The following is a 23,733-nucleotide window of genomic DNA, read 5'->3' as shown; positions in this document are numbered from 1 at the left end:
GAATGACCCATATTTATTTAGCAGGAATAAATGTTTGTTCCTTAAGACAGAGACAAGACAAATTAGAATGAATGAATGACAGTGATATTAAACAAATAGTTTGCTTCCATCTAATTAGTAGGACACACAAAATCATCACAATGGCATGGAACCTAAAGACTAATGAGAGTGACAAACTTGCATCCTTAATGTCAGTACAGAAAGAAAATACCAGAAGAGGTGACTTAAAATCAAGAAATCTGGAACTGAAACCCCAAATTATATGGTTTTAAAAGAGCAAGCAGCAAAGATAATAGGTGTTTTGGTTGTGATATTTTAGCATTCCCTAGATTCTGGAACAGTGCCAAGGATTAGAAATTAGCAAATATAACACCGTGCATCAGGAAAGGGTGGGGGAAAGAAAACAAGAAAACCACAGGTCAATTAACCTGACATCAGTCATTGGTAAAATGATAGAATCCATTATTGAGGAGATGGTAACCAGGCACTTAGAAAATGGGTAGGCAGAATCAATATTGTTTTATGAAAGGAAAATTTATTAGAGCTTCATGAGGATGCAACTATCAGGATAGGATACGTAAATGGGATTCTGTGGTTTCAGTACATAGGATTTTCAGAGGGCATTCAATAAGATCCTGTATAAGAGGTTACTATACAAGACAAAGGCTTCTGGGATTGGTAGTAATATATTAGAATAGATAGAGGTTTGGTTACTGGACAGAATCACAGAATTTTTACAGCACAGAAAGAGGCTGTTTAGACCACTGTGTCTGCTCCAGGTCTCCAAATGATCAATCTACTTCGTACCATTCTCCTGCCTCCTTGTAACCTGACATATTCTCCCTTCTCAAATAACTGCCATATTCCTTTTGGATAATGTTATGATCCCAGCTGATATTATTACTAGGTAAGTCAGATCCTAGACTGAAATTTGGTTTGATAGATCACTGTTTATTTTATTCTGGTTTTAATGATGTGGTCTCTTACTGAGACAGAAGCATGCAATGTTGCAGATTTTGTTTTAACAAAAAAACAGAAATTTATTAAGCAAAAGAAGATTAAATAGAACGAATGAATCTTTTTGCTTATAACACAAATTGAGAGTTTTAGCCATACTGTAAAAGTATAATCCCATTGATCACAAAACACTCCTTTACAAGTTACAAAAAAAAATTTCCCTGTACATTATGCAATGTTTGATTGGATTTATTTGTTTATTGTCATGGGTATTTTGTTACAAAATACAGTGAAAAATGTTGTATAGTGTCACCCCTGTCCAGCGCCATCTTAAAACGCAGAAGAATAAACCAAAACATAGAACATAAAGACAGAAAAATAAAGAAACGAAGAAAAAGTATTCAACTTTACAGTCCTTCTTGTTAAGTGCTCTGCCATGGCCATGGGCCTGGTGGCCAGGCACAAGACTCCTTTGCTGCGTTGCTGCTGGAATGAAAGTCACCACTCTTCGGTGCCATCTTGCCTCCACCGATGCCCTCGCCACTGAGTCCCTGCTGAACTTCACCAATGCAGATGCCACCTCTGCTGCCAGGTACCGCATCGGCCCAAACTTGACTCTGCCACTGCCATGTGTCCGCTTCAGGCCCACCTCGCCGATGCAGCTGCTGCCAGTGCCTCCAGGTCTCGTACTGGGCCCAAACTCGCCCCTGCCACCATCTCCATGAATCTGCATTGGATGCAGATGCAACCGGGAACCCAAACTCACCTCTGCCACAGCAGCCATGAGTCAGCGCTAGGACCGCCTCATTGATGATTTTTTTCATGTGGCAATTGCTTCTTTTGCCAATTATTTTAACTCCGTGCCTTCTCATTCTTGATCCTTTCATATGTAGGAACATTTCTCCCTATCTACCTTGTCCAGATTCTTAATGATTTGGAAACTTCTTTCAGAATTCCTCTCCACTTTCTCCTCTTCAATAAAACCAATCCCAATTTTTTGAATCTATCATCACAACTGAAATGCATCATCTCTGGAACCTTTCCCTTGAATTTTCCTTGCACTTTCTCCAAACCTTTACATCCTTCCTAACATTTTGGCTCAGGCTGAACTATCATGATATACAAGTTCAATATTACCTCAGAAACATTTAACACAACACAAAACCAGTTTTTATCCCTGAGAGAGAAATACTCCTATTCACAAAAAGAAGAGCTGTGGACAACTGAAGAGATAAGGGACAGCATGAAACTAAAAGAAAGGGCTTACAAATATGCAAAGGAAAGCATAGAACCTGCTGGAAATAAAAGATACAAAGACTAACAAAGAGCCACAAAGCAGCTTATAAGAGCTACTAAAAGGGATTATGAAAGAAAACTTGTCAGGGGCATTACAATCAACAAGAAGAAATTTTATAGTTACATAAATGGAAGGCATGTGATCTGGAGCAATGTTTGCTGACTGAAGACTGAAAGTGGGAATATTGTCAATGACTATGGGGAAATGGCAGACATGTTGAATAATTAATTTGCCTCATTATTTACAGTAGAAAAGGAAGAAACAATGTCAGAAGTTGCTGTAAAAACTCAACAGGTCAGGCAGCATTTTTGGAGAGAAAGCAGAGTTAATGTTTCAGGCCCACTTCTTAAGAACGGTCACTGGACCCAAAACGTTAACTCTGTTTTCTCTCGGCAGATGCTGCCTGACCTGTTGAGTTTTCCCAACAATTTCTGATTGTTTCTGATTTACAGCATCCACAGTTCTTTGTTTTTTTTTGTTTTAGAAAAGGAGGATAGCCTGCTGGATGTCCTGAGGAAGTTAATAGTGAGTCGGGGACAGGGACTGAATAAAATTAATATGAATAAAACATCGGTAATGAGGAAATTGATGGAACTAAGGAGTGAAAAATCCTCTAGGATATGACAGTTTCCACCTGAGGGTGTTAAAGAAAGTAGGGGTGCACATTGTAGATGCCCTAACTGTATTCTTTTAGATACAGGAGTCATCCCTCTTGACTGGAAAATTGCACGTGTCACTCTGCTTCCTAAGAAGGGTGAAAGGGAAAAACCAGGGAATTACAGACCAGTTAGCTTAATGTCTGTGGTGGGGAAATTGTTGGAGATGTAATCAATTGAACGTCTTGAAAATTTTCAGTTAATCAGGGAAAGCCAGCATGGATTTGTAACAGGTAGGTTCTATCTGACAAACCTCATTGAATTTTTGAAGAGGTGACTAAGGTTGTGGACAGACTACTGTCTATGGATGCTGTTTATATGCATTTCCAGAAGTCATTTAAATAAAGTCCCACATAAGAGACTGTTAACTAAAGTAGATGTCCACGGAGATAGTAGAAACTGCAGATGCTGGAAAATCTGAGATAGCAAGGTGTAGAGCTGGATGAACACAGCAGGCCAAGCAGCATCAGAGGAGCAGGAAGGCTGACGTTTCGGGCGTAGACCCTTCTTCAGAAATGGGGGAGGGGAAGGGCATTCTGAAATAAATAGGGAGAGAGGGGGAGGTGGATAGAGGAGAAGATAGGTGGAGAGGAGACAGACAGGTCAAAGAGGCGGGGATGGAGCCAGTAAAGGTGAGTGTAGGTGGGGAGGTAGGGAGGAGATAGGTCAGTCCAGGGAGGACGGACAGATCAAGGGGGCGGGATGAGGCTAGTAGGTAGGAGAAGGGGGTGGAGCTTGAGGTGGGATGAGGGGATAGGTAGGAGGAAGGACAGGTTAGGGAGGCGGGGACAAGCTGGGCTGGTTTTGGGATGCGGTAGGGGGAGGGGAGATTTTGAAGTTTCTGAAGTCCACCTGGAAACCGATATCCATTTCAAGCGCGACGACTCCCACAGCTACCTAGAATACACCTCCTCCCATCCACCTTCCTGCAAAAATGCCATCCCCTATTCCCAATTCCTTCGCCTCCGCCACATCTGCTCCCAGGATGAGACATTCCACTCCCAAACATCTCAGATGTCCTCGTTTTCAAGGACCGCAACACCCCCCCCTCAGTGGTCGAGAACGCCCTCGACCATGTCTTCCGCATTTCCCGCAATGCATCCCTCACACCCCCTCCCCGCAATAACAACCAAAACAGAATCCCCCTCGTCCTCACGTACCACCCCACCAACCTCTGGATCCAACGCATCATCCTCCGACACTTCCGCCATCTGCAATCCGACCCCACCACCAAAGACATTTTTCCCTCCCCACCCTTGTCTGCTTTCCGGAGGGACCACTCTTTCCGGGACTCCCTTGTCCGCTCCACACTCCCCTCCAGCCCCACCACATCGGGCACTTTTCCCTGCAACCGCAGGAAGTGCTACACCTGCCCCTACACCTCACCCCTCACCCCCATCCCAGGCCCCAAGAAGACTTTCCACATCAAGCAGATGTTCACCTGCACATCTGCCAATGTGGTATACTGCATCCGCTGTACCCGGTGTGGCATCCTCTACATCGGGGAAACCAAGCGGAGGCTTGGGGACCACTTTGCGGAATACCTACACTCGGTTCGCACTAAACAACTGCACCTCCCAGTCGCGAACCATTTCAACTCCCCCTTCCATTCCTCAAATGTCCATCCTGGGCCTCCTGCAGTGCCACAACGATGCCACCCAAAGGTTGAAGGAACAGCACCTCATATTCAGCTTGGGAACCCTGCAGCCCAACGACACAAATTGTGGACTTCACAAGCTTCAAAATCTCCCCTCCCCCTACCGCATCCCAAAACCAGCCCAGCTTGTCCCCGCCTCCCTAACCTGTCCTTCCTCCTACCTATCCCCTCGTCCCACCTCAAGCCACACCCCCATCTCCTACCTACTAGCCTCATCCTGCCCCCTTGACCTGTCCGTCCTCCCTGGACTGGCCTATCCCCTTCCTAGCTCCCCACCTGCACTCACCTTTTACTGGCTCCAGCCCCGCCTCTTTGACCTGTCTGTCTCCTCTCCACCTATCTTCTCCTCTATCCATCTTCTATCCACCTCCCCCTCTCTCCCTATTTATTTCAGAATTCCCTTCCCCTCCCCCATTTCTGAAGAAGGGTCTAGGTCCGAAACGTCAGCTTTCCTGCTCCTCTGATGCTGCTTGGCCTGCTGTGTTCATCCAGCTCTACACCTTGTTATCTTAGATGTCCACAGGATTGGACTGGGAAATTGATTAAGTGGCAGGCAACAGAAAGTAGGGATAATGGGCAGGATGTAACCAGTGGTGTTCCACAAGGATCTATGTTAGGGCCTCGAATATTCACGTTATTTATTAACACCTAGGATAATGGCATAAAAAGTAATATATACAAATTTGCTGATGACACAAAGTTAGGCGACATTGTAGACTGTGTAGATGATAGCATAATGTTACAAAGGGAAATCAATAGACAAAGCAAGTTGGCAAAACTGGCAGATGGAGTCCAATGTAAGCAAGTGTGAGTTATCTAATTTAGGCTGAAAAAGGATAGATCATGATACGTTTAGATGGTATGAAGTTAAATATAATGGATGTCCCAAGATTCTCCACCTGTTATTTTTCTTTTTTCTCTCTTATTTCCCGTTTTCTAAGGTTTTTTCCCCAACTAATGATTTGGACTCACCTGGAGGGGAAGATGGCTCACCCTGGAAATGAATCCCGGAGCAGGGGCCAGGAAGCAGTCATGGAATGGCAGCTGGCAAGGGGATGTAGTCTCAAAGCGGAGGCCGGTTTGGGGAATCAGTCCCGGAGCAGAGACCGCCATGGGAAGGCAGTCCCAGAGCGGAGGCCGGTGTGGGGAAGCAGTCCCAGAGTGGAGGCCAGTGTGGGGACTGGCCTATCCCCTCCCTAACTCCCCACCTACACTCACCTTCACTGGCTCCATCCCCGCCTCTTTGACCTGCCTGTCTCCTCTCCACCTATCTTCTCCTGGAGCGGAGGCCGGTGTGGGGAAGCAGTCTCGGGGAGTGGCTGGTGCGGGGAAGTGAGTCCCAGAGCAGAGATCGGTAGGGGGGAGCAGTCCCGGGTGGAGGCCAGCGTGGGGAGCAAGTCCCAGAGAAAATGTAACTTGGAGCAGCTGAGAGCAGGTGCAGAGTGGACTGGAGGCTTGGTGCAGAGCAGGACTTGTTGGACTGGGGTCTGGGGCGGATGGTCAGACCACATGTGGAAGCCCTTGCGCTGAACTACTGCAATGTAATTTTATTTGTAATTTTGTTATCTGACTGTAATGTCTACCCTTTCTAACTATGTCTTCTTTCTAACTTATATTATGAAGCACTGTAAAGTAATGCAACTACTTTCCTTTTTTATTCCTCTTTTTTGTGTCCAAGACTTGTACCTAAAATGGTGGCGTAAGAGGCGACATTGTAATCCTTTTCACTGTACTCCTGTACTTGAGTACACATGACAATAAAGGATATTCTCATATTCTAATTTTAATTCTGGGGATTCAGTTGCATTGATCTTTAAAATGTCATGACCAAGCATGGAAAGTAATCAAGAAAGCTAGTGGAATGCTGGCCTTTATATCTAGAGGACTGGACTGCAAGAATGCAGAAGTTATGTTGCAATTATATAAAACCCTGGCTAGACCAACTTGGAGTACCACAAGCAGACCTGGGCATCACACCTTAGAAAGGATATATTGATCTTGGAGGATGTGCAACAATAATACCTGGATTTCAGGGGTTAATTCCAATGAGAGAGATTATCCAAATTAGGCCTGTTTTATCTAGAATTTGGAAGGTTAAATGGTAATCTGATTGAAGACTTCAAGGTATTAACTGGAAAAGATGGAATAGATAAAAATAAACTATTTCCACTGGTTAGGGATTCTAGAACTAGGGGGCTTGGGCTGAGAATTAGGGCCAGACCATACAGGAGAGAGGTTAGGAAGAACTTCTATACACAAAGGGTAGATATTTGGAACTCTCTTCCGCAAACTTTGGTGTTAATTTTAAATCTGAGATAAGTAAGTATTTGTTATCAGTTGTTAATTTTAAATCTGAGCTAGGTTTTCTTTGTTAGGCAAAGGTTTTAAGGGATATGGGTCAAAGGAAAGTATATGGAATTATACCACAGATCAGTCATGATTTCATTGAAATGGTTGACAGTCTCGAGGGGCTGAATTCTATAAAAAGAATGTTGGAGAAACTCAGCAGGACTGGCAGCATCTGTGCAAAGAGAAACAGTCCATGGAAAGAAGAGACTAGAGCTAAATGGAGTATTTTCAAACTAGTAAACTCAAACTAGTGGGATGTAACAAGAATCCCTGATGGTCCCTCAGTAATAATCTATGTTAAGTACTTAGATGAAGGGATTAAGAGTAACGCAACCAGATGTGCTAATGATACAAAGCTGATGAGACAGTAAACTGTGAAGAGAATGCAAAAAGGCCACAAAAGGCTCTAGACAGGATAATGAATGAGCAATTAGATGAAGCAGAATGTGAGGTTGTTCACTTTGGTAAGTAAAATGAAAGTCAGAACACTTTAGCTAGTGAGAAATCTTTCAGCGTTGTTCAGAGAGATTTTGGTGTTCGTGTACAAGATCAACTGCAACCATCAATTATGAAAGGCAAACTACAGTTTGGCCTTTATTGCAAGTGGGTTGGAGTATAAAATGAGAATGTTCTAAAATTGAACAGGGCTTTAGTGAGACGACACATGAAGCATGGTGTGGAATTTTGATCTCCGTAACTATGGAAGGACATTGTAATGACTGTGACGGACGAGGTGCACTGGTGTTCAAGCTCCCCTACTCCAACAGTCACACTATTACAGCAAATATGTTAAATGAATAACCAAGATGGCCAATGGTTTCTTTTTAGTGCTATTATGCAGAATAAAACAAATGTCACCAGGCTTCTCTAATGAACTCAAAACAATCCATTTATTATGAACAAAATTTATTCTTAAATCAAGTGGTAAACTCTGATTGACACTTAAACTATGATTCAGAATTAAAACTATATTCCCTTAATCCCATGTGCAGACACACTCACAACAAAAAAGTCTCTGCACAAATAATTTTCTTTCAAATGGAAAAAGGGAAAAACAAAACAAAACAAAACCAAGGACACAGAAACAAAAAATAACGTGATAACTTCTCACATCCACTGAATTTCCTGTCAACGAAGCTGATTTGCTAACAGCTGTAGATTAATGGAAAATGTCCATTTTAATATCAATTTAGACTTGAGTCTCTAAAATGGAGTCTTATGCCACTGTTGAAAGTTTACCAGGTAGAAATTTTAGTATTTGGAAACTCTATCAGGTTTCCAGAGACAGAGAAAAACATTTCAGGACAAAGTCCTACAGCCTCAGGAGTGTCTTCTTTACAGTGACTTCTGGGTCTGCAGAGTAGAACTCTAAATCCAGGCAACCATTAGCCTAGGTGGCCCTAGTCCTCTTAAAGTCAGATTTTTCTCAGTAATTAAGACAACAAACACCATCCCTTATTTCCTTGAAAGCGTTGCTTAGTTGTTTCTCCAAAGTCACTTGATTTCAAGTTTAGAAAGGTGTTTTACAGCACAAATTAAATTGTTGACCTCAGTTTCCAAGAAATCACATGGTAAAACCCTTTTCAATCCAGAGAATGGCTGAATAGTTAAGCATCTTCCAGTTTTTCTCAGATAGTCCTTAAATATAAATATGTATTCCCAACAATTTATTACCTTTCGTTTGGCACAATGCCTGATTGGTTGTAGGGTTGAGGTGGCTATCTGAAAAGGTTGATTAAAATCAGTATAGATTCATAGAATGGCAATCTTAACGAAACATTCAAAATTCTGAGGGGGCTTTGTAGGATAGATGATGAGAAGTTCGATTCATTTGGTTAGACAGTCTAGAACTAAAGGGTCAATCCTATAGGACAGATAAGGAGGAATATTTTTACTCACCCAGCTGAAAATCTTTGGTTTGGTCTATCCTAGACAGCTGCGGAAACTCAATTATTGAACAAATTCAAAGCTTAGAATTATGATTTCAGGATTCTAGAAGATTCAAGGAATGAGACCCGATAGCAAAGAAGAGGTGAGGTCAAGAGTCCTTTTTAGTGTTAATCCAGTGCAACCCATTTTGAAGTGATTGGCCAACTTTGGAGAGGACTACAGCAAGGAAGAAGGAAAATAAAATCTAATGAAGTACGTTGTCAATTTGATTTTTCACCAGTTTGGAACAAAAGCTGGTTGGCCAATCAAATTGTTTTCAAAATCTGAATACAAACAAAATCTGGCTCAGTGCAAAGTAAACCATGACGTGAGGTTCCTCACACTTCCACTATCAAAGCAGTGATTTATTTCTGTATGTTATACATGTCTTGGAAACATTTCATATTCGGTTTTACAAAATATGCTATGTACAATAAACATCACACACACACACACACACACACACACACACACACACAAACACAAAGTGTTTACTATGCTGTAAATAGTTAAATGTAGATGAAATCTCAGTGTAATATTTTATTTCTTAGCAATTCCTCCTATAAATGGGATATCATCTCCTCACACACGTGATCTGTACTGATTTATCCCCCCTTTATTATTAATGTAACTGTAAACAATAGCTGTGGCTTTAGTGATTGTGACAGAAATCCCTTCAAAAACACCAAAGAGATACACAACAAAAATATAAAAAGTGTTACCAAATAACACCTGAAGATGGGAAAACTGCAGGATATATTCACAACACCACTACAGCATTTCAGCTTTAAATGCCCCTGTTTGATTGAAATGGTTTGCAGTGAAAGTCCAGCTCTGAATCCGAGCATTATGTTGGGGTTACATGACACCGGTTTCAGATTCCCAAAATCTATCAATTGAAGGAAAGCTTAGAGACGTAAGGAGTTTCACAGTTAGTAATGGAGACTGAGGGAGGAGAAGAGGCTCCAGAGTTTGAAGGGAAGATTAAGGGAGGTGGAGGTTCCACCATCCAGAGTACCTGAAAATGAATCAGATTAGGGACAGGAATGTTGATATCAGCAGGTTAATAATACCTGGAAATGGAGCAATGCATGTTGGAGCTTTTTGAGTTCAAGAGAAATAAGAGGAAATTTAATAGGAGAAATCTCATTTTTTTTTTGATGAAAGAGAGGGAATTAGTGAGGTTGCAGTGCAGTTTTGCCAGTGAATGAAAATTTACAGACCTTCTTATTGTGATCCCATCTTTAAATGTTATTGCAAGTTTTCCTCAGTAGCATTTCCAGTTAATAAATAGAGATATGTGATAACAATGAACGGGATATCATTAAGTAAATCAGCAGCAATTCAGTGATCAAATTCAAAGTAGCTGACCTGCTAACAACTGAAAATTCATTCATAAAACTAATTATGGGGGCAAAGTGTGGATGTCACAATGAGATTGTTTTGTGAATGGACTCAGGTGGCTCAAATTGAAGGCTAGAGGGAACTAGCAACTAACCATGGTCAAAATACAATTGTGGATTAAAGCATATGAAACAGCAAGGTCTGGTTCACCAATTTGGTGAGAAGGTAGTATTGAGGAATAGGTGAGGGTGAGGGATTAGGTCAGGACCTAAGGTTGACCAAATCTAAAATGGTCAGGTTTTTTTCTAGTTTTTTTTCTAAAAAGGTCAGGCTTGTTTAGCCTGACGTCCAGTGGGCTAAATGGACGTTTTCTGCATTTAAAAGTTCTTTTATGTTCAAAAGTAGGTGGTCAATTAGTTAAACCTAAAGCTGTCCATGATTGTCCTTCAGTTCCACCAGCTTCAGAACCATTGTTCTTGCTTGTTAGAGCAACTATAAAATCGAAATCACTGAGAAGGTTTAAGAATCTTCTCTTTTAACTCACTTGACTATAGCTTTAACTTCACTTTACCCGTATTTTCACCACAGAGCCTGCAGCCAATCATAGAATCATTGGATTAAACTGCATAGTTTGAATGTGTGTGCAACTGTTTGTTAGTCTATGCGTGTGAGTGCTTTGATGTTCTATTTTGTTCACTCATTGGATGTGGGCATCGCTGGCTGGCCAGCATTTATTGCCTGTCCCTAGTTGCCCATGAGAAGGTGATGGTGAGCTGCCTTGTTGAACCGCTGCAATGCACATTCTGTAAGTTGACCTACAATGTCATTAAGGGGGACATTCCTGGCTTTCAACCTTGTGACATTGAAGGAATGGCGATATATTTTTACATCAGGATGATGAGTGGCTTGGAGGGGAACTTGCAGTTGGTGGTGTTCCCATATATCTGGTGCCCTTGTCCTTTTAGATGGAAGTGATTGTGGATTTGGAAGATGCTGATTTTCTGCAGTGCATCTTGTAGATAATACACACGGCTGATATTGTGTGTGGGCAGTGAAAGGAGTGGATATTTGTGGATGTGGTGCCAATCAAGTGAGCTGCTTTGTCCTGGATGGTCCTTGAGTGTTGTTGGAATTGCCCTAGTCCAAAAAAGTGGTTAGTAATCTATCACACTCCTGTCTTGTGCCTTGTAGATGTTGGACAGGCTTTGGGGAGTCAGGAGGTGAATTACTCACCGCAGTATTCCTTGTCTCCGACCTGTTCTTGTAGCCATTGTGCTTATGTGGCAAGTCCAATTGAGTTTCTGGTCAATGGTAACCTCAAGGATGGTTAGAATGGGGTAATCAGTGATGGTAACATTGAATATTAAGGGCAGTGGTTAGATTGTCTCATTGGTGATGGCTATTGCCTAGCATTGGCTACTTGCCACTTGTCAGCCCAACCTCAGATATTGTCCAGATCTTGTTGCATTTGAAAATAGACTGCTTCAGTATCTGAGGAGTTGTGAATGTTGCGGAACATTGTGCTATCATTGACGAATATTTCTACTTCTGACTTTATGATCAAGTGAAGTTCACTGATGGAGCAGCTGAAAATGTTTGGGGCCAGGACACTACCCTGAGGAATTCCTGCAGAGATGTCCTGAAGCTGAGATTACTGACCTCTAACAGCCAAAACCACCACCTATGTGCCAGGAATGACTCCAGCCCATGAAGAGTTTGCCCCTGATACCCATTGATTCCAGTTTTGCTGGGGCTCCTTAATGCTACAGTCAGTTAAATGCAGCATTGATGTCAAAGACTGCCACTCTCACCTCACCTCTGGAAATCAGCTCTTTTGGCCACTTTTGAACAAAGTTCAGGAGCTGAGTCACCCTGGAGGAACCCAAACTAGGTGTCACTGAATGTGCATTAATGCATGAGGGTCAAAATGAGCTTCAGCAGCATTGATCCCTCTGGAATCAAACAGCCTGTCAATGTTCACTGTCACAACTCACAAGGTGGATAGGTACTTGGAGGTGTAAGGATGGTGATACCTATTAAAATATGCGCTGTTAGCCCAGGTGACAGTGTTAAGACAATGAAAAGCAGATCCATAGTCCTCTCTGTAACAGAGATATCACATTACACTCTATCCAGCGACGTCTCAACTTTAAACTCTTCGCCATTGTGTTCAAATCCCTACATGGCTTTGCCCTCCCTAGCTCTGTAACCTCCTACAGTCCTTCAGACTTTAACCTTGAAATTCTCACCAGCTCCCTCCTTGGAGATATTCCTTAAAAACATAGCTCTTTCAGCAAGCATTCAATCACCTTCCTATTTATTCCTTATGGAGCTTAGAGTTCAGCTTCCGTTTGGTGAGCTCCTATCCAGAACCTTGCTACATTTTGCTACGTTAAAAGCTTGATGTAAATACAAGTCATTATATATAATAATTAATGATATTTCAGAGTATCACATTTCTCTAAAGAGCAGGCAAACTGCCCAGAGTTAGCAATCAAAGTATCAGTTTCAACAAGAAGACGGAAGCATTTATAAACCACAATCTCAGTCACTTAAATCAATAGAATTCCTCGCTTTTCAACAGAAAGTTAAAAACCAGTTGACATGAAATGCACAGAACGATCACTCTCCTCTTCTCCCTTCTCATCCCTCCTCTCTCCTCCCAGTAATATTCACATTGATTAATTTGCTTATTATGTTGTTTGTGTAATATTTTTATGGGTGTAAGAGTAAAGATTATGAATACAAGGGATGGGAATGTTTTACCTGAGTTGGGTACATTACAGGAATGAAACAAGATGCTATGATGAATAAAACAAATCACAAAAAAGCATGATGACACCAAGAAAATTGAACTCCCTAATATTCCCTTTGCATCAGAAATCTGATATTTCGGGTTTATAAATTAATAGGTAATTTTCCACGATTTTGTTGTTGGTGGAGACATTAGCAAGGTAGGAGATCGATATAGTCCAGGTTTGAGGCTAGACAGGAATTCAGTCTGGGTCCCAGCTCATTGGGAACACAGCTTGGCGTCATGGATGGATGGAAATACAGCATGAAGTCATGGCTACCTAGGAGGACAGTTTGGGGTCACAGCCAGATTGGCGAGAAATCTGGAGTCACATCTAGACTGAAGAGCAGCCTGGGGTCACAGCTATATTGGACAGCAGTGTGGGGTCACAGTTAGACTGATGAGCAGTCTGGGGCCACAGCTAGACTGATGAGCAGTCTGGGGCCACAGCTAGACTGATGAGCAGTCTGGGACCACAGCTTGATTGGACAGCAGTGTGGGGTCACAGTTAGACCGAACAGCAGTATAGAGTTGCAGCTAGACTGGGCAGCAATCTAGGGTCACAACTAGATTGGATAGCAGTCTGGATTGTGGTGAGATCAGAGAGAAATATGAAGTAACTGACTGAAGAACAGCCTGGGATCATAGCTAGAGAGGTCAGTAGCTTGGAGTTGCAGCTAGATTGGAGAGGCAGTCTGGAGTCTCAGCTAGATTGGAGATCAGTCTAGAGTTGTGGCTAGACAGGACAGCAGTCGGTAGTTGTGGTTGGATAGGTGCACAGCTTGGATCATTGTTAGACAGGAGCACAATGTGGGTTTTGAAGAAGAGTAGGGGAGATCCCCCAACCACAATGTGCTGGCTAATAGTCATCCATCAACCGATATTAAAAAGAAAAATCATCTGGTCATCAACCCCTCTGCTGCTTATAAATTGGCTGCTGCACTGCCTAAGCTATTATAATTACTACATTTCAAAAATACTCCCCAAGTACTTTGCTAGCCAATGAATGCTCTGAGGTTGTGAAAAGCACTGCAGATATGCATATTCTTTTCTGTGTATTGACGTCTGTTCTGTAGTTTAGCAGACAGTGTCAGACAGTCCAGTAAATTGATAGCACAGGTACAGATTTGGGGAATGTGGCACTCAGCTGAAAGGGATTCTTGTAGGGAAAGAGTGAGACTGTCTTGGACACAAACATTGAACATCTGAATATCTAAACCTTAACATTTCAGAAAGGAAATTACTTGAATATTCTCAAGGAGGGAAGATTTCGGTTGCTCACTGCTTAATACAAAATCACACAGACGTTCTTTATACAAACATTAACAATTTCACAATAAATGGTGGACACTGATGATTTGGGTATTCCTGCCCTGACCCCAGTGTATAAGGAACCTGTATACAAGCAACTTTTAAATGTTCATTGTTAAATTCTATTATTTTTTATATCGTAGTGTCAAAATACACAGATTTCTAGTGAATTGACAATAAAACTAGAGAAAAAAATGTAAAAAAGGAAACAACAGACTTTCAAAAGGATTCTTTGAATAATGTCGTAATTATAAATCTGGTTATATATAGTTTCTTTTTGGGAAAGCTAAAGTCCTCCAACACAGTTGGGGTAGGTTTCAAACTTATTCCCAGCCAGCTAGTTGTAGAAACAGCCAAGCCTCCATTTGCAGGTAAATAACAGCAATTGAAAATTGGACAGTTTGTACAACAACTGAATTTTTGCAACTGGGAAGATAGCTGAAATTCCACCTCCTTGGTTTGCTTGATAGTTAGTCACTTCATGTCACTTGCAGTTGAAGACCTGTTTACAGTGAGCAAGATATTCTTTGAGCAAAGTCTAAAATTATGCATTGGACTGGTACAGTGAACTATAAGTCCTGTGGAAATTCTTCACATGGGAGTTGGGTACTAGAAGCTGGAGGTGCTTTCTGGACTAATGGGATCCATGGGCTGTGTACTCCATCCCTCATGCTCCTGAGCACCGTGCAAGAGGTGTCCATAGTCATTGCTGTGAATGGTCTGCCCTGAGGCCTCAGAATGCAGGGCTGATCTGCATCTACACCTATCTGGCTGTCTGCAAAACTCCGAGACCACGTCTGTGTGTTTACTTGAAGGTTTTCTATCATGAAAGAAGAAATGAACATGAGTTAAATTGCAGGCCTAAAGATTGAAACGGGATGAGGTGTCATTGCTGTCCACATGCACGTATGCGCACATGTGCACATACACAGACACACACACACACACACACATACACACACACACACAAACACACACACACACACACACACACACACACAAATTTTGTATCCATTGGTGGCCATGCCTTTAGCTACTTGGGTCCTGGAATTTCCTCCCTAAATCTGTCCACTCCTTTATTCCTCTCTCTTCCTTTAAATTGCTGCTTAAAATCTACCTCTTTGATGATTTTGTTCACCTGTTCAGCTGGCCTTTATGTGGTTCGGTATCAAATTTCTGTTTAATACCCCTCATATGAGGCTTCTTGGGGTGTTTCATGACAAAGTTATTCTTACATGATCTTGTTGGTTGCTTCTTCTCATACAATCACATTTGTAGGGCAATGTTCTTGTTGAATGATGACATCTCTTTGATTGACTTATGATCTCTGACAGTTTGGAAGGTCAAGAACAGAAGGTGCGTGAATACTCCAACGACTCCAAGCTTTCCTCTAAGTCACATCTCGTCCTGTCTAGGATTTATAATTGGCTGTTACTTTGTTGTTGGGTCAGAATCCTGGGACCTGCTCCCTAAAAGCACATGGGTGTACCCCCTACGCCACATGAGCTGCAATGGTTCAGGAAATCACTCACCACCTCCTTCATGAGGGCAGTTAGGGATGGATAATAAGTGGTGGGCTTATAAGTGATGCCCACATCCTAAGAATCAATAACATAACAAATCACATCAGAGATTCCTGGTTAGAGGGATATTGGTAGGCAGACCCATTGTGCAGTAATGGAATTTGAAAGAGGACTTTGTGATGAGGGCTTCACCAAACACGTGAAATATTTAACCTATTTAACAGCCAGTTGTGATTGGTTAACCTTTAGATTTCTTTAGCAATTGTCCTGAATACAGCAGACTATAACTAATTTGTAGAACGTGTATCTCTTATTCTATGAAACTGAGACTCAAATAAGAGAGACTCATAGTCAAACTTATCTATAATAGCTGAATAACAGTTATTTTATCCAGATTTTCTTTGAAAGAGTTTTTTTTAAGAATAGCAGATAATATAGGCATAAGTAGCAAAAACAGAAATTGCTTTAAAAACTCAGCAGGTCTGGCAGCATCTGTGGAGAGAAATCACAACTAACGTTTTGGGTCCAGTGACCCTTCTTCAGAACACTTGATTTCCCACATGTGCAGTTCTTTTGTTTACAGTTAGGCATAAGTAGGTTGACTTTGTGAAATTTGGGCTATGATGAAATTAATTTTTTCAGTGCTGAATCCTTACCCCTTCCTTCATACAGTATAAAAGAATACATGTATTATTGCCTGTCCTGACAGTGTTTGATGGGGAATAAAAACTGAAATTGCTGGAGAAACTCAGTAGATCTGGCAGCATCTGTGGGAAGAAAACAGAGTTAACATTTCAAGTCAGGAGACTCTTCATCAGAATTGCTGAGTTTTTCTAGCAATTTCTGTTTTTGTGTCAGATCTCCAGCATCTGCAATTCTTTCTTTTACTTTAGTGTTTGATGGGCACTGTCTAGGTGGTGCTTTGCTAAATATCTAACCTCATGCTGGACCTGTACCCGGAGTGTTTGAGGGGGACAGTGTAAAGAAAGCTTGACTCTGTTTTTAACCATGTGCTGTACCTTTTCTGGGAGTGTTTGATGTGGATGGACCTTTACTTTGTATCTTTTTGTTCACTCATGGGATGTGGGCATTGCTGGCTGGGCCAGCTTTTACCGTCCATCACTAATTGCCTTTGAGAAGGTGGTGGTGAGCTGCCTTTTTGAACCACCGCAGTCCACATGCTGTAGATTGACCCACAATGTCCATGGGGGGAATTCCAGGATTTTGACTCAGCGACAGTGAAGGAATGACAGTATATTTCCAAGTCAGGATGGTGAGTGGCTTCTGGGGGGATCTTGCAGCTGATGGTTTTCCCATACTTCTGGTGCTCCTGTCCTTCTAGATTGAAGTGGTTGTAGGTTTGGAAGATGCTGTCTTAGGATCTTTGGTGAATTTCTGCAATGCATCTTGGAGATAGTACACATTGCTTCTACTGAGTGTCAGTAGTGGACAGGGTGCATCTTGTGGATGTGGTGTCAATCAAGCGGGCTGCTTTGTCCTGATACTCAATGTCTATATTGCAACACGTTCTGTTCCACAGCGTAGGGAATGGAAAAAAAATGAATAGCAACAGCTTTTCAACTGGGTGAGCTTGGCAGTGGTTTTTGAAACAGTTAGACAATGGAATGCATGCACCAAGGAGACACCTCCCCTCCATACTATCTGCACCTCACCTGAACACCATTTGTTTTTTATGCTTGGTCTCTATCTTCTCAAGCTCTTCAGATGCCAGGACCATCCCACTGTCTGTCTGGTTGTCCTGAAATAAAGGTTGGCAGGGAATGGAAATTAAATTGCAACAGTAGCACTGCAAAAATAAGGCAGCAATGTTTCGGCAGTGATCTTCTTAGCAAAGCAGTTTGGGTTCAATGTATCACAGTGGGATTCACAGGTTACATTTTCAAATCTATTTTTATCTAAAAACTGGTGCTCAAAAGAGATAATTATGTCATTGATATAACAGGCTGAAAATTTGCAAACAGGTATCGGATTAATGGAGATGAAATTGGTCTCTACTGGTAGCACATAACAGCTGATGGTGAATCAGACTCTCCTAGTGTTTAAATTTCTTTTCTATCAAAGTCAAAGGGTTCTATTTCGTTGGCTATCTTGCTCTTACTCATTTACAGTTCCAAATGGCTTAGGGGCCCTTCCATTGACCTCTTTGTCCAAGTGTTGCTTGATCTTATTCCCATTGGATAACCAGGACCACATTCCAGTTAGGAACCCTGGCTGAAGATTCATTCCCACCTCTTTAAACCAAGGGCAAACTGAGACATTGCAGCAACTTCATCACCACTAGGCCCCTCTGAGATACACTATTCTAACACAGACCAACCTTAAGGCACCTTTATCATAATGGATCAGGATTTTAAAAGGCATTTTTCTGAGACAATATAGGGGCATCTATCAGAATCTATTGGTCAATACCAATCCATTTAGTAAGGCATGATATGGCAAGAAGCATTCCATTTTGCAGGAGGAGGGGAGTTAGTAGGATGCAGGAAGGAAAGAGGCCATAAAGGGATGAAGTATTAACCTGGATTTGGGAGAACATGGATTACTCACATTTTGCATGGTCTTCATTGTCTCTTCCAATGGGACATCTTCAAATGTTTTCACTCTTGAAGGGCACTTAATCTGACTCTCTCCAGTTATATGTCCAGAAAAAGAGACACAGTTATAGTATCTGCAGAGAAATAAATTCTAGTGATTCAAGTGTTGGTCAACACAAACCACACTCCAGCACCAACCCTCAATGTATATGGTATTGCAAGATCCACCTTCAACACAACCTGCATTCCAGCACTCACCCACATTGCAAATCTCACTCCAGCATCCACCCTCAACACAAATCTCACTCTAGCAGCACCACCCTCAATCCAAATCACAGTCCAGCATCCACCCTCAATACAAATCTCATTCCAGCAGCCAGTCTCTTTACAAATCTCATTGCAGCCCCCAACCACAACACAAACCTCATTCTCAATGTAAATGGCACCCACCATCGACACAAATATCACTCCATTAAGCAACCACAATAAAGACCTCATTCCAGCACTACCCTCAATGCAAATCATACTCCAGCACCCATCCTTCAACATACTCTGCACTCAAATTTGAATCTCAACAAAGTCAATGATCTGTATGTCCTTTCTTGCTATGATCTGCCTATACTGCTCACCAGCAAAGCCCTTCACTGTACTTAGGTACAGATGACTACAATAAATAAGTTAAATCAAAATCAGCCTACACAGACCTGGAAGCCTGTATTTGTCTCGAGCTGAAGGCTGGCAGGTGTGTAGGGCTGGTGGTGGTATTGATGTAACATTGCTAGTGTGAATGTATGTTGCACTGGAGGGGAGTGTGCTGAGGCATTGTGCAACAACTATGGATAGTTTGATAGATTCTGGTATCATTGCACTGGTATCAGTGGGACAGGATGTTTCCTGAGATCAGGAAGTGCTGGGGATAGTGACAGGATCTGCTGGAACTGAAGTCTCAAGGTATGATGTGTAGGAAAGGGTTGAAATCTGAGAGTCTTGGGTTAATTACTGAAGTCTGCTGTTAGAAGGAGTCCTAGGTACTATTAGATTGTAGGGATCTGAGGGTGCAGAGTACTGCAGTCTGACGATACTAGAGACCGATAGGGTGTCCTGTTGTGGTAATGCACTGGGGTGGGAGCTGGGATCTCTGAATGTTGGTATCAGATTCTGCAGGTGCTGAGTTGGGTGGGGTGGTGTTACTGGTGGGAGCCTCAGAATACATGGAAACTGGGATGCATGATCTTGGGTACTGAAGCAGACATTTCCAGGAGGAGAGTACTGTGGCATAAGGGTTGAGGTTGTGGAGCACTGCAGATGTTGGCTGTATTTCTGCAATTAGCCAATCATATACAAACGTTTTTGTCCACCACTTACCTGGGTCCTATACTGTCACATCGTAATCTTGATTTAGACCCTTTATCATCTCCATGAGACATGGATGAATGCGGCTGGGAAAAACACAAGTCGTCTTCTGTACACTGCAACATACTGAGAGGAATGTAGTCTTTCCCATCCTAAATGAAAAGACAAACTGGCATTTATATACCATCTTATACAATCTCGGGACATACCAAAGTGCTTCAAAGTCACTTTTGAAGTGTAGTCACTGTTGAAATTGTGGAACCATGGCAGCCAATCTGTACAGAGCAAGATGCCACCAGTAGCAATATGACAGTGATCAGATAGTCTGTTTTTCTAGTCACGTTGGTTGAGGGATGACCCAGAGCACTGGGGAGAACTCCCTCTTTTTCAAAATAGTGAGTGTTGGACCTTTGCTAACCAGCTGAGGGTGTAAATGGGGCCGTGGTTTAATTGTACTTTTGAGACACAGGGCAGCATTTCCTCAGAGTTTGTTCTGCAATGGAAATGTCATGAGATAAGGATGTAAATGCAATTAATAATTCAAAAGGTTATGTCTGTCTCTCTTGTGTTGTTCCAGATGGCAGGAGGATTCCTGTGGATTTTAAATTATTTCTCCAGAGGTACAGTGCAAACCTAAGAAAATGATTAAAGATCCTTTCCAGATTCAGCTTGTGACTGCCCCACTGCGTAAGTAAAACAGACAGAAAAGTCTTAGGTTTCTTGGAATGTGGGTGTCAATTGCAAAGCTAGCATTTATTCCATTGATAGTGTTGCCCTAGAGTTATAATGCTCTGATCAGCACTCAAGAATTTCAAAGCCATCCAGGACAAATCCCTGTCCACCATCGTAAGCATTCACTCCCTCCTCCACTGCAGCATCATGGTAGAAATGTGTACATCTACAAGGTGCAATGCATAACACACCAAGCCTGCTTCAACATTACTTTCCAAACCCATGTCTTATACTATGGAGAAGGGCAATGGCAATAGATTCATGAGATGCTGCAGGTTCCCCTCCAAGCTACTCATTCTCTGAACATACAGCCATTCCTTCACTGCCGCTGGGTCAAAATCCTAGAAATCCCTTTCTAACAGCACTGTGGGTTTACCTACCACCTCTAACTTCTCAAAGGCCAAATGGGATGGGCAATACATGGTGGCCTAGTCAGTGACATGAGACAATGAAAGCAAATAAAAAAAAAACTCTGGAATGGAACTTAAATCCATGAAGAGGTCATATTTTCACCATTGTGCTGTTGTTATGGATAGTTGCAAACATGGAAAGCTTTGGGAAGCATTTCATTGTCACCTGTTCCTCTGACTTCTCACAAACTATTTCTTATGAGTTAGTTAATTTTCTCAAGGGCAATGCTAGCAGGGTTCCCCTTCCTGATCACAGTCCAGAAAGTGCTACTTGGGCGGGGGGGAAGCAGAAATGGAAGTGATTGGCAATAGATTGACCTTAGGCTCTGACGCCTTGCTGAACCCAGTGGTCTACAGAGTAGCAATTTGGATGAGGCATTTTAATTTTACCTTGAGGCTTGGAAGCAATGAGGGGAAATCCCAATGAACCTAGACACAGGAAACAAATTCAGCACCTTGAGTGAATTTTTGTTAAAGAGAATTATTTTGACCTACCAGTGCCCTATCAAATGGCACTAGCAATTATACTCAAAAAGTTCACTGATCCAGGTGTGATCATAAGTGATGGGGTGAAGTAGTTCAGGTGGCTCACCTGTTGGACATTGGCTTGTAACAGATCTCCAAGGAGCTCCACAAGATCAGAGAAGGTTGGCCTGTCTTTCGGTTCCCCTTGCCAGGTGCTCAGCATTATACGATAGCTGCCAAAGCAATTAATTCACTTGTTAGTCAACAAAAGATGATCAAGACCTTCCAAGAAATTTTTTCTTCAAGGAAAAGACTTTTTTTTAAATTCCTTCTTGGGATGTGGGCATCACTGGCTGAGCTAGCATTTATTATCCATCCCTTGTTGCCCTTGACAAAGCAGTGGTGAGCTGCCTTTTTGAACTGTTGCAGTCCAGTTGGTGTAGACACACCCACAGTGCTATTAGGAAGGGAATTTTGGGATTTTGACCCAGTGTCACTGAAGGAACGGCAATACGTTTCTAAGTCTGGATGGTGAGTGCTTCAGAGGGGAACTTGCCTTCTCCAACGCATCTGCTGCCCTTATCCTTCTAATTGGTAGTCATCATGGGTTTGGAAAGTGCTGTCTAAGGAGCTTTGTTGAGTTGTTGCAGTACAGTCCATTGTTATCACTGAATGTCAGAGAGGGAGGGTGTGCATGTTTGTGAATGCATTGCCAATCATGTGAGCTGCTTTGTGGTGTCAAACATTTTGAATGTTGTTGCAGCTGCAACAGCCAGGCCGGTAGGAACATTCTATCGCATGTCTGACTTGTAACTTGTAGATGATGGACAGACTTTAGGGAGAAAGCATGGGCAGCATGGCGGCTCAGTGGTTAGCACTGCTACCTCACAGCACCAGGGACCCGGGTTCGATTCCGTCCTCAGGCAACTGTCTGTGTGGAATTTGCACATTTTCCCCATGCCTGCATGGGTTTCCATGCCTGCGGGTGCTCTGGTTTCCTCCCACAGTACAAAGATGTGCAAGTTAGGTGAATTGGCCATGCTAAATTATCCATAGTGTTGAGGGATGTATAGGTTAGGTATGTTAGCCATGGGAAATGCAGGGTTACAGAAGCAGGGTAGGGGAATAGATCTGGGTGGGATGCTCTTTGGAGGGTTGGGGTGGACTTGTTGGGCTGAATGGCCTGTTTCCAAACTGTGGGGATTCTATATAAAAAGGAGGTGAGTTACTCATTGCAGGATTCCTTCCCTCTGACCTGCTCTTGTAGCCACAGTATTTATATGGCTAGTCCGGTTTAGTTTCTGGTAACCCCCAGGATTTTGATATGGAGGATTCAGTGATGGTACATGGAATGTCAAGAAGCAATGGTTAGATTCTCTCTACTAATGACTTAATTTTAAAATTTTCAGATGTGGAAATTACAGTTTGCTGATAAGACATGTTCATAAGGATGGATTTTGCATTTGCATAGTGCCTTTTATATAAAACAATAAGAAATAGGAACAGGAGTAGACCATTCACACGATGAGGCTAGTTCTGTCATTTAAGAAGAACATAACTGATTGTCTATCTCAAATCCACAGGTTCCACCACCACTTTCATATTCTCTTCTTATATCTCACAATTCCTTACTGTAAAAGGTCTATTAATCTCTGTCTTGAAAACACTCAGCTTTACAATCCAAAGATGGGCCAAAATCTTTCCTGGTCAAATAAATACTGTTTTGATGATGTAGGAATTGCAGCAACCAATTTACACACTGCATGTTCCCACAAACAACAATGTGATTAATCACTATATTTACAAAATTCTATTTTAATGACATGAAGTGAAGGAATAAATATTAGCCAAGAGACTGAGGGAACTTCCATTAATCTCCTTTGAGTAGCCTCATTGGATCATGGAGAGCAGAGAGAAGACACTATCAGTGCAGTATTTGCTCAATACTGCACTGTGAATGTCAGTTGAGACTTTGTGCTTAAGTTTCTAAACCCACTTGTCTCCTGACTCAGAAAGCAATTACAGAACAGATCAGATGCTGAATGATATTCTCTCTACAATCCTGTCAAACAATCCCAAGGTAGGCAGAGTACGTAAGAACATAAGACCTAGGAGCAGGAGTACGCAATTCAGCCCTTCAAGCATCAAGCATTTAATATGATCCCATTGCGGCTTCAACTCCACTTTTCCGTCTGCTCCTCAAAACTTTTTAACCCTTTAAAAATCTGTCTGTCTCTTCCTTAAATTTATTCAGTATCCCGGCGCCCACTGCACTCTGGCATGGTGAATTCCACAGATTCACGATCCTTCGAGAAATATAATTCCTGTCATAAGAGATAACAAGGTGTAGAGCTGGATGAACACAGCAGGCCGAGCAGCATCAGAGGAGCAGGAAAGCTGA

General features: G+C 42.2%; 2 protein-coding genes across 2 annotated transcripts in view; both read right to left on the bottom strand.

The window, feature by feature from the left end:
- LOC109927679 (fms related receptor tyrosine kinase 4) overlaps positions 1 to 23,733 on the bottom strand; it is a 183,642-nt gene that overhangs the window by 17,742 nt on the left and 142,167 nt on the right. The window lies entirely within an intron of this gene.
- LOC125484550 (vascular endothelial growth factor receptor 3-like) lies at positions 11,994 to 21,559 on the bottom strand. Its single transcript, XM_048603789.1, has 5 exons — positions 21,460 to 21,559; positions 19,738 to 19,877; positions 18,386 to 18,506; positions 17,491 to 17,576; positions 11,994 to 15,114 (listed from the first exon to the last, which is right to left on the bottom strand). The coding sequence occupies exons 1-5, from the start codon at positions 21,553 to 21,555 to the stop codon at positions 14,904 to 14,906; spliced, it is 654 nt and encodes a 217-aa protein (XP_048459746.1). The 5' UTR covers positions 21,556 to 21,559; the 3' UTR covers positions 11,994 to 14,903.

The sequence above is a fragment of the Rhincodon typus genome, chromosome 12, assembly GCF_021869965.1.
Source record: "Rhincodon typus isolate 14 chromosome 12, sRhiTyp1.1, whole genome shotgun sequence".
Lineage (NCBI taxonomy): Eukaryota > Metazoa > Chordata > Chondrichthyes > Orectolobiformes > Rhincodontidae > Rhincodon > Rhincodon typus.
Note: the sequence above shows the minus strand (reverse complement) of the source record. Positions and strands in the feature narration are given on the sequence as shown.

Coding starts and splice junctions, on each gene's coding strand:
- LOC125484550 (XM_048603789.1), bottom strand. CDS start 21,555: ATGCTGAGCACCTGGCAAGGGGAACCGAAAGACAGGCCAACCTTCTCT. Junction 18,507..19,737: donor TGTGACAGTATAGGACCCAG/GTAAGTGGTGGA, acceptor ATTTCTCTGCAG/ATACTATAACTGTGTCTCTT. Junction 15,115..17,490: donor AAAAAACAAATGGTGTTCAG/GTGAGGTGCAGA, acceptor CTTTCATGATAG/AAAACCTTCAAGTAAACACA.